The sequence below is a fragment of the Ascaphus truei genome, chromosome 1 (assembly GCF_040206685.1).
Source record: "Ascaphus truei isolate aAscTru1 chromosome 1, aAscTru1.hap1, whole genome shotgun sequence".
Classification (NCBI taxonomy): domain Eukaryota; kingdom Metazoa; phylum Chordata; class Amphibia; order Anura; family Ascaphidae; genus Ascaphus; species Ascaphus truei.
This window is the reverse complement of record NC_134483.1, coordinates 113,127,086-113,137,754: the sequence shown is the minus strand read 5'-3', so window position 1 is coordinate 113,137,754 and position 10,669 is coordinate 113,127,086. Positions and strand designations below refer to the sequence as shown.

General features: G+C 42.5%; 1 protein-coding gene across 9 annotated transcripts in view; it reads right to left on the bottom strand.

Annotated features, from left to right (window-relative positions):
- Positions 1-4,966: 4,966 nt before the first annotated feature.
- Positions 4,967-10,669, bottom strand: part of LOC142491099 (uncharacterized) — a 140,834-nt gene continuing 135,131 nt past the window's right edge. For all 9 annotated transcript variants that reach the window (XM_075593428.1, XM_075593411.1, XM_075593435.1 and 6 more), the window contains one exon: positions 4,967-6,235. In XM_075593428.1, coding sequence (XP_075449543.1) covers positions 5,775-6,235 — 461 coding nt within the window. In that variant the 3' untranslated portion in view covers positions 4,967-5,774. The remainder of the gene's footprint in view (positions 6,236-10,669) is intronic.

Below are 10,669 nucleotides of genomic sequence, written 5' to 3'. Positions count from 1 at the left end.
TTCATTTGAACTAAAAGTTACAGGCTCCAAGCTTTATTGAAATTGTGTAATTATTGAATATCACCTACGTTTCTGCATCCAGAGAAACACCAGATCATGTGAAAATCACCCTTTGAAGAGTAGAGTGCATTTCTAGAAGGAAGGTTTTTTTTCCCCATTAAAATGCCACAAATTAGCTCTTTGTTATGATGTATCTTGCTGCTATGCCACACTGCAATTTGTTAGATTCTATTAAACATTTAGAGGTATGCATTTGATTGAACATACCCCAAGGCTTTTATTTGGAGAAATAGGAATATTTTACAATAGAATATCTCTGGTGTCTTCTTACAAAACTAGTAGTAAAAAGGAGCTGATTTATGCAGGTCTTGGGGCATTTATTAAAATCACTGCATGACTGCAGGACAAAGCTTTTACATGTGTGCAAAGAAAAAAGCATATACTATATGGTTTTTGTTTTGTTTCTAATTTGACCTGCAAATGAAAATATCCCCATTTTGTTTTAAAGTCAGAATAACAAAATAACTAAATGACCTCCAAAATTGAGTATGTGGAAATTAACAATATAGTGGTTCTTTGTAGTAGATCATGTGCAGGTATTTGCTGGATAGAGGAGTCTAATAAGAAGGAATGAGAGCTGCCTTGTAAACAGTGTCTAAAGAAAATGTGTACCTGGCTTCATATTTAATCTCTAAGAAAATCTTCATTGGATCCAATCCGGTTGGATTTGAATACCTGAAATATGGTGATGGTGGTGTGCTTAAAAAGGAGCATACCTGAGGTACCCTGTGAGATATTTAAATATACTTTGCATAACCATTAGCATAAGTCACATCCCATATTTCCTAAAATGATTTCCATAACAACTATATTGAGTTAACAGATCTAACGTAAGTGACTGGAACAGTGTACTGGTGTTAGGCCGAACAGGATGAAAACCCCCAACCACTGCAACTCTGGCAAGCAGCTCTAGCAGTGTGAGCCAAGCCAGCTGCTGGGCAGCACCACTGTAAAGGTCTACTAGCATATCTCCAAGGGATACTGTACTGTATCTATTTTGTTGATTGTAACCTTGAAAGGACTTCACGCACAAAGTAATATGTACTGAAGACTATGAGTTACTGAGGCCAGGCGAGATGAAATAAAAACAGGTTTTCTGACACACAGGGAAAAACAAGGTGAAGCACAGCAAATAAAGCAGCTGGAGAAAGTAATAACACAAAATTACTTGAGTAAGTACTTCTAATCTTATAAAGAATAAAGATAGTGTGCCCTATTAACTAAGCAGTGTTCTTTCATAAGGCACCTTCGGTGCTGGAATACATGATAGCCTATTCAAATAAATAGACTGCTTATTAGATATGGTTCTATATCCCAGAAGAAGGTAAAGTGTGTTGTACCTGTATGAGCACTAACTGAGGAGTCGAGCTCAAATGTATGCTGTGACAATGATGCTATCCATCAAATGGTTTAGCTCACAGAACTAAAGCTATTGGATCTGACACCATACCCCATCCCTCCTTAAATGCCTTAGGCCGTGGGCATGGTCAGTGTTTAGATGCTGACCCGCGCTCACGCTTGCTAGTGAGCAGGGGCTCGCGCACGCTTCCGCAGGTTTGCGGAGGCGTAGACGGCAATTTTTTTTAGTTTAAGCACTCACGGGAGCGGAGGGCCAGTCACGTGAGCGGTTCGCCCAATGAGGACGAACCAGCTCCGTGACGGCACTGGCCCGCCCCCAGACACGCCCCCGGACGGCGCGCGTAGTAAGGCCAGGGAAAGCACCAACTTTCCCTCAGCCTCCGCATGGCTGGAGTCTCTATGGACTCAGCCTTAGACTTGTCAACCCAATATCTCGTTGTGTACTGCGGGAAGCCAGTGGAACCACTTCCTGTGGTTTGTAGAGATTTATTTTAATTTCTATTCAGGATGCGTCAGGCACTCTTGCAGATGGCACAGTAAATATTTCTGTCCCTGGCCGCAGTGTGGCTATTGAGTGACTCAAGTACTTTACAGTACAAATGTTTTTAAACCCACTTTTTGTCATGTTATTTGTCTGTTATAGGGTTAACTGTTACATCATGCAACTTTTGTTAAGGGAAATGAAAATTCTATTACACCTTTGTGCATATCCATCATGGAGCACCACTGTCACTCACAACACACTAAAGTTTTAAGCTCTACTTCTCACTGAGTGCTCATATCTGTAGTACTGTAGCTCCCACCCCCCTGGATTCCTTTAAAAGCAGACCACTTCCTGGTTGACAGTTTAATGTTCCTTGTGCAGCACACCTTCGATACCTGTGAGATATGTTAATACCTGGATTAGCTACATGTGTGAGCAGCTCAAAAGTATGATGTGACAGTGATGCTACTAGGATACTGGTTTAGCTCACACTGCTGGAACTGATGAACAGATAATCAGAATTTGTTGGTTCCAATTCTGTTGGGCCTGACACCAGTACACCATTCCACTCACTAGGTGCCTTAGGATTGTCAGTATAGTTTTTATGGACAGCCTTTCAGGAATTGTGGGATGTGACTCATTTAAATATACTTTGCATGCACATTAGCAAATCTCCCAGAGTTCCTCAGGTGTGGTTTTTTTTTTTTGCACAGGAGTCTCACCCTTAGTTATTCAAAAGCTGGTTTGAGGGGATCCTACTTGAAAATTCTCCCAGCTCTACATACTGTAGCATATGAGTCATATGCATGCATTCATTAAGGTGAAGTAGCTGTTTCAGTTCAGTGGTATTTAGGCCTAGATCCACAAAGCTCTCTTAAGTCACTTAACGTAATGTCACGTAAAGAGAAATTCTGTATCCACAAAGGAAAATAACATAACGATGTGATAAAATAGGCAGCAGGGCTTCTGTAGTTAAAGGTGAAGCCCTGTTCTGCTATCCATTCTCGTCAGCTTTCATGGTGGGCATCAGTATGGTGCCGACATGCTTTATTGTATTTTATTATGTAGGGCATGAAAGCAGTGGGACTCCTATGGATGCTGTACGTTATTCTTTAACAAATGTAAAAGCAGTTGTACTGCTCGGCACTGCAAAAGTTGTGTTTCCTCACACATGAAAGCAGTGGTACTCCTCCTCAGAAGCAGATCTGGCTGTGTACAAGTTAACCAGAAACATTTTCCCCATCAGAGCCATGATCCTGGGTTACATCTGCTTTCCATGTCTGGGATGGGGGTGCCTTTCTAAGGGTATATCGCTCCCTATTTTCTTCTGTTTTTCCTGGCTTTGCGTGCAGGGGTTGGGATGCAAAGATCACTGGGATTCATCTAGGTACAAATCAGAGCCTTTTTTCCCCAGGGACTGATCGCGTCATTCCAGCCAACTGCATGGTACTATGAGGCAGTCTGAACCAGCTCAGAGATGGTGGCGTAATCAGTTAAAAGTTCACATCCGCTCTGATACCACAAGTATGCAAGCAGCCAGTGTATCACTCGCGCTGCCCACAAACAAGACAAGAGCCCGGCACTGAGTTGGGTAGGTATAACACCACACACCCGCAGTCAGCGGAGGCGTGCCTGGAAGGCGGATAGTTTAGCGTAGCCGGGTCTGGGTTGGAGAGTGTAGGAGATGCGGTATACTTGCTGAGTTTCGGGATTGGAGAAGACACGATAGTAGGGGTCCGTAAACCGTGGTCTGGGATTGGAGAGAGCAGCGTAATCCGAGTCCGTATGCCGTGTTCAAGGGTAGGAGAGATTGCTGTAGTCGAGGGTATGCCAAAGTCCAAAATCCAGAAGGGTCCACAAACAAGCAGAGTCGGTACACAAGAGGTTAACTGCAAAGGAGACAGAGCACTGCACAAACGAAGTGAGCTTCACGAGGCTACATAGGATTATTCTGAGAAAAGCATTTGAGGAAGAAGGAAGTATTTAAAGGCAGGACAGACCAATGGGGACAGAGGGCGGAGCTAAGGCGCGGCCCCAGCGGAGCAGGGATAGGCTGCAGGTAACAAGGCAGGGAGGAGAGACTTGCCACGCAGCTGGGGATCGTCGCACATCATCACGTGTGCGAGCCGCGCGGGAGAGATGCGCGACGCATGAAGCGTGCGGGAGGCGGGACCAGGTTCCGTGCAGCAGCTAGAAGAGCTGCAGGTGCGCGCATGCTCTGTAATGAGAGTGGGGGAGCGTGCATCGGCAGGAACAGTGGCCGCGGCGGCAGCAGCAGCAGCAGGTAAGGAGGGAACACGCCACAAAATACTTGTTCCCCGATTCCTTACAGCCGGAAGCCATAGCCACATTCCCGTCTGATCAGCCGACCGAGCCAAGTCCCTCGCTTCTTATTGATCTAAAATATAAACGGACACCAGATTGGCTAAGCTGTTTCTTCCAGCAGTTGAAATTGGAGCAGTATATGCCAAGCTGCTCCAGAATACCAGAGTCCCGGTGACGTAGGCTAACTGGAAATATGGGCCGGTGGCGATTCTACAGCATAAGACCAGCTGGAACGGCCGATCTCATGCAGGACCTCCTTGGTATGCTACCCAAACTAGCGCCCAGCACCTAGATCCAGAGCCCCCTGCAACAGCTCATTTACCTGGGTAAGTCATTCAACCTAGCGCCCAGCACCCAAGGAGATAGGAGACCCATTGCACCGTTTTATTTAATGGGGAGTGTTTTAACTGTATTTTTGCATGTGTTGTTCCCTCATGGTTCAGTCAGAATAAAGTCCTTGTTTATTTAACCCTTTGTTCTGTCTGGGGCTTGCGATCCCTGTGTAAATCGTCTGGTTTTTCATAACAACAGTTAAGTTTTGTTTTTTCTCATAAAGAGCATGCCATCATTCTATAAATCCCCCCACAATTTCAACTCTTCATTTTGATGGCCTATTATATATGTGGTACAAGATTTATATTGATGCTTCATTCTGTCTACTACTACTCTATGCTCCCGGTTTCAGAAAAAATTAAATTTTATGAGATGTATCGGTAATACAGAATATGGGAAACAGTCAATTATTTTAATCTTTATTATTAATAAAATATATTTTTTGATAACATACTTTACTAAAAAACCAAATACCTCTGGAACTAAAAAGCTGTGCTGCCTAGATAGCTACTCTTATAAAATACTTTACAGCCCCCAGTGCTGGTTATGACTGAAAAAATATGGAAAGATACATTCTGACTGGTAGAGTGTGTGCAGTCTACCATAAAGTACCACGACCTAAAACCCCAAAGCGAGAAACAGAGTTAAAAGAGCTATGGTTGACTTTGCCTACATTATTGCGGTTACATAAAAACTTTTGTTGAGGACAGTGCTGATTTTAAGGTGCATTCACTGTTACAGATGACCTTCTTTCCACTATTATCGATGAATTGCTGTACTCTTGAGTAAGAGTGTCACGTCCTCTCTAGGAAAAAACAAAGCGAAGATGGCTTGCTCTTTATCACAAATATCGATAGTTACTTTTGTGGTTGTGTAAATTATCACTAACGAAGAATAGCAGAAGTAGAAAAACTGCATCCAAGTACTAGGGGCCCACTTTCAAATGTTATTTGTTGAAAAGTACAAATGATTAGAGCACAATTCAGGTGGCATTATTACAGAACTTCATCATGGTGAATTTATGTATCTATGACACCCAAGTGTCTTTAAAAACGTTTCCTTTTTTTAGAGTAAATTGATTTAAGTTTATAAGTATTTACAATTTCTTGTTCCAAAAAATCTTTCAAACATTTGCTAGTGTATTTTGATATCCTACATACACACTTTAGATCAGTTGTATAATATTTTGTTTCATAGCTATTTAATATTCTGCTTAATCCTGCCAAGGTGGTCGCAATGTCTTTTTTACACTATTACTTCTTTGAAGACTTTTGTTTCTTTGGTTACGGGCTGACCCTGAGCTTTGCTTCTGTGGTAAAGATTGGTTGTCTGATATTTCTCTCTCTTTACCAGAAGAAAATGATTGAGAATTTGGACTTCTGTAACCAAAGTGTTGAGGGGTGATCTCTGATATCTGTTGGCCTTGATCAAAAGAACTCGGAACTGTCCCTTCTATGGTTACTGCTTCAGATCTGGTAGAGTAGCCTCTCGATAAACGTCCTTTTTCTTTTCGCTCTTTTTTTAAATTATTGAGGCTTTCTAAGGATTGATCCAACTCCTTTTTTAATTTTTCTATTTCACAAGCAGATTTGTCCCGCTGTTCACCACAGTTTTTGAGAGAGTGCTCCAAAGAAAGGAAGAATTCTTTTCCCAGTTTTGAAAGGGCCTCATCACCTAAAGGGAAGGAAGCAAAAATAGCAAATTAAATAAAAGATAGCGAGACAAGTGAGATCTATTGATAACAAATAGCAAATATAAACCCAAAATAAATTAATCAGTACCTTAGACACTGTCAGACAAAGTGATCGTAGTATCTTTATTGAGCAACATATGCAAGTAAATAGCTTGATAAAAGTACATTGGCGGCCGCCTTTATCCTCGTGCGGCCGTATCGGCGCAACTCTGAAAACCGCGGGCAGATGCAGTATTTGATGCAGTATGTTCCAGGATTTTAGCCGCGGTCGCCTTTATCCTAGTGCATTGTATTAGCGCTGTCTCGGCATGAACGCGGTGAGGTGCGTGGCATTCGGAAAAAATACCCAAACAAAATCGGAGATGTTGGAGAATAAAAAGGGCCGTGATAGTATAACGCCATGTAAAACCTCAACCATTAGAACAGTTGTTTTATGATTTAATGTTTAAAAGCTTTGCAAATGTAAAACAATTTAAATCAACTCAATGTTCTTTTGTTTTTCTAAAGTAAAGATATGGCAATTCTATAAAGAGAATATAGTAATATATTGTGACTGTATAACAAATAACTGTGTTTCTTACATATCCAACAAAATTACCATTATATCCTAAGAAGGAAGGGTGGGGTAGGAAAGGGTATAAATTATCCAAAATATATTTCTTTATGCCATATTGTTTAAAAAAAAAAGAAAAGAAAAAAAAGAAAAGAAATCTCTGTACCTACAGATCACATTGGATGGTACATACTTGACCCTTACAGATGTAATTGTTGTTTTGTAACTTACATTTTTATTTTCCAAATACAATGAAATAATCATACTGTATAAATTATTTGCCAACATCCAGTGCATTGCATCAAAAACAAATATGGAACGTAGAGTTCCATTCAACGTGCACATATAAAGAAAAACTTGAGAGTATGTGAGCGGAGGAATGAGGAAGGGAAGAAGGTGGGGTGGGAGGTAGGGGATGAATCCTATAGACTCCACCTCGGGTCTGATTTCAAATTAAATTTTTGTGATGCCTGAACCCAATGGACACTTGTATACTGCCCTCAGCCTCTCCTTTTCTTTTCTCTTTAATGATCTGGTGTATAGTCAATAGATCAAGGTGGTTTTGTAGCCCCAGAGATCCTTCGATGACCCCCTCTAACACTCACCGAACGAGAAAGCGCCTAGAGCTAAAAATGCATAATTATGCCCACACTCACTTCTTGTATATCTGATTGGGCCAGCCATGGCTGCCATTCCTTTTGGAATTTGGTGCCTATGTCATTTACAAGGCTAGAAGCATCTCCATTTGGCAAAGGAACCAAATTGTATTCCTAATTTTTGCAATTACTGAAGAGTCTTTCTGTTTCCACAGTGCTGCGATCTCACACCTCGTCGCAGTTGCTATATGCAAAATGAGTTTATTTTCTTCTCTGGAAAACTGCTGGGCTGGCCTGTTTAGCAGGAACAGCCATGGATCAAATGGTATCTCGAGGTCCAAAATTCTCTGTATCCAAATGTGAATTTCCTTCCAGAGGGGCTGAATCCGAGGGCAAGGCCACAGCATGTGCAATAGATCTGCTTGTTCTTTGATTTGTTTGGGGCACAATGGGGAGTACCCTTCGATGAATTTGGATAGTTTTAATGGGGTGAGGTACCACCTCATCAATACTTTATATGCGTTCTCCTTCAGTGATGTGCAGATTGAGCTTTTCACCGTGGCCATAAATATTTCCTCCCAGTCTGCTGATTGTAGGGTTTCCTCTAGGTCTTCCTCCCATTGAGCAATGTATTGTAGAGGCCGAGAGTACTCCTGTCCCGAACAGACTATCTCTTTGTACATTTGAGAAGTAAGTCCACTGGTGTCTGATTGCAATAAACAGAGTTGCTCAAAATTTGTTAATGGGGAGAAGGGTGCTGCTTTTGTATAAAATGCTCTTATTTGGAGGTACCTAAAGAATTCAGATTGGGGAATTTCTTTTTCTACCTTAATTTGATTAAATTATTTAATATTTTTCCGTGCCTCCAAATCATTAAACCTAAGAATTCCCTTTTGTTTCCAGATCGCTAAGTCTCTATTGTTCAGTCCTGGAGCAAAGTTTGTGTTATCAAATGATGGGTTTATCAGTGTAGTCCTAGAGGTTAGCCCGCACCTAAATTTAGTAGTTTCCCATACATCCAATGAGTTGGCCATTGAGGAAAGCGGCTCCTTGAAAGATTGAAGTATAGATTTTTGGGTCCAGATTAGATTATATAATATGACTGGAGAACACACCTCCCTCTCCATTTTCAATCCCCGCTTCCGATTGGGATCCGTTTGCCATTGAGATAACTTACTTAATTGAGCCGCCTTATAGTATGACAACAAGGAAGGTATCGCTAAGCCCCCGCCGATGTCGGTCTATGTAATATCTTTTGTTTGACTCTTGATTTTTTTTAAACTCCCGATATATTTGGTGATTAAGGACTGCAGACCGAGAATATCTTTTAGTCTAATTGGTATCGGCAGGGTCTGAAAAAAATAGAGCATACGAAAGAGAAGATTCATTCTGATACAGTGTATTTTGCCTATCCAGGAGATGCTATATGACGACCAAGTTCTTATGTCCTCTTTCAGAGTCCTGATTAGTTTGGGGTAATTAAGCCTTATACTGTATAATGACTTGTACTGTAGTTGCTGGTGAGATTCACTCCAATGTATTTTATGGAGTGGAGTTGCCACTTAAAATTAAAATTAATTTCTAATAACTTCTCCTGTTCCTTAGGAGACTAATGTTTAGCGCCTCTGATTTATTATTATTTATCTTAAAGTCTGAGATTTTGTTAAATGAATCTAGGAGTTGGAAGAGGTTGGGCAAGGTGGTAAGGGGCCTCGACACCGTCAAGAAGACATCATCTGCATAGAGAGCTATCTTATGGAGGCCATTTTGGATGGTGAGGTGGATGGCTGCATAGTCTGTGAGCTCCATCCTCCTTCACTTTAAAAGCAGCAAAACAGTGAGAAAAAAGTACAACCTTCGCCTTCACAACACCCTAGCACGGTGTATAAATACTTCAGGATGGCCCCACCATCGACCAAAAAGAAAACAAACACCGACATGAGGAAATATTTGAACCGGGCAGCAGCAAAGGGAGCGGAGGCAGATACAGCAGCTAGCTCGGCCGCAGGGTCGGACTCAGACAGGGAGGGGGACCCGGCCAAAGTGCCAGAACAATTGCCGGTTAGGCGATGTGACTTTGACCGCCTCTATAATGACATGAAGTCCATGTTTCATAAAGAGATACAGGAACTCCGCAGAGAGGTGCAGGGGATAGGGGAGCGTACTGGGGCTCTTGAGGAAAAAATGGGGGCAGCGACGAAAAACAACAAAAAAAATGATAAGAGATCAACATACCTCCAGTCCCAAATCAATGAACTGGCAGATCGCCAAGAGGACGCAGAAAACCGGGATCGCCGAAATAACATTCGGATCCGCGGCATCCCGGAGGTGGTAGAGGATGTGGAGGGCTTTGTCACTAGATGGCTCACGACCCTGCTCCCTGAGAGGCCAGAATCAGAGTTGATGATGGATCGGTGCCACCGGGCGCTACGGAGCAGACCGGCGGCGTCGGAATCACCCAGAGATGTTATAGCCCGCATGCACTATTTTAAGGCCAGGGAAGCGGTGTTTCAAAAAACGCGCTCAGAGACCTCCTGTAAATTTGAAAATGTTGCCCTGCAAATCTTTCAAGATCTATCCTCGGTCACCCTCGCCAGAAGAGAGCTATCTTATGAGTTTGGGTTTTCATCGGTAGTCCCAAAATTTCTGGGCTTCTACGGATATGAGTGGCCAGTGGTTCCATACACATGGCAAAATGTAGTGGGGACAGGGGGCAACTCTGCCTGGTACCCCTTTTGATTTTGAATGGCTCAGAGGGGAATCCCTGATGAGTTACCCTGGCCACTGGATTGGTGTACAATGCGGTAATGGCATGTAATGCTCTGCCTCTGAATCCAAACGCCCCAAGAGTGGCGTTAAAATACGGCCAGTCAATTCTATCAAATGCTTATTCAGCAGCCAGGCTCAGGACCATGGCTGGGATCTTTTTCTTTTGTGCCAATTCGATCAAATCCACTATACCCCTTGTATTATTTGCAGCCTGTCTTCCTGGGATAAAACCCACCTGATCCGGGTGAAACAACATGGGCAATAGCCGGCTCACTCTGTTAGCTAGTAATTTTAAATACATTTTGATGTCCAAATTTATCAGGGAGATAGGCTCATAGCTCTTACAGCTAATCGGGTCCTTCCCTTTCTTATGGATCAGGGAAATGGAAGCCTGAAGAATCTGATCCGAGAACGAGGCCCCGTCCAAAACCGCATTATACATCTTAAGCAGATAGATTTGAGAAACCATCTGGGCCAAGGGCCTTAAATGGCTTGAG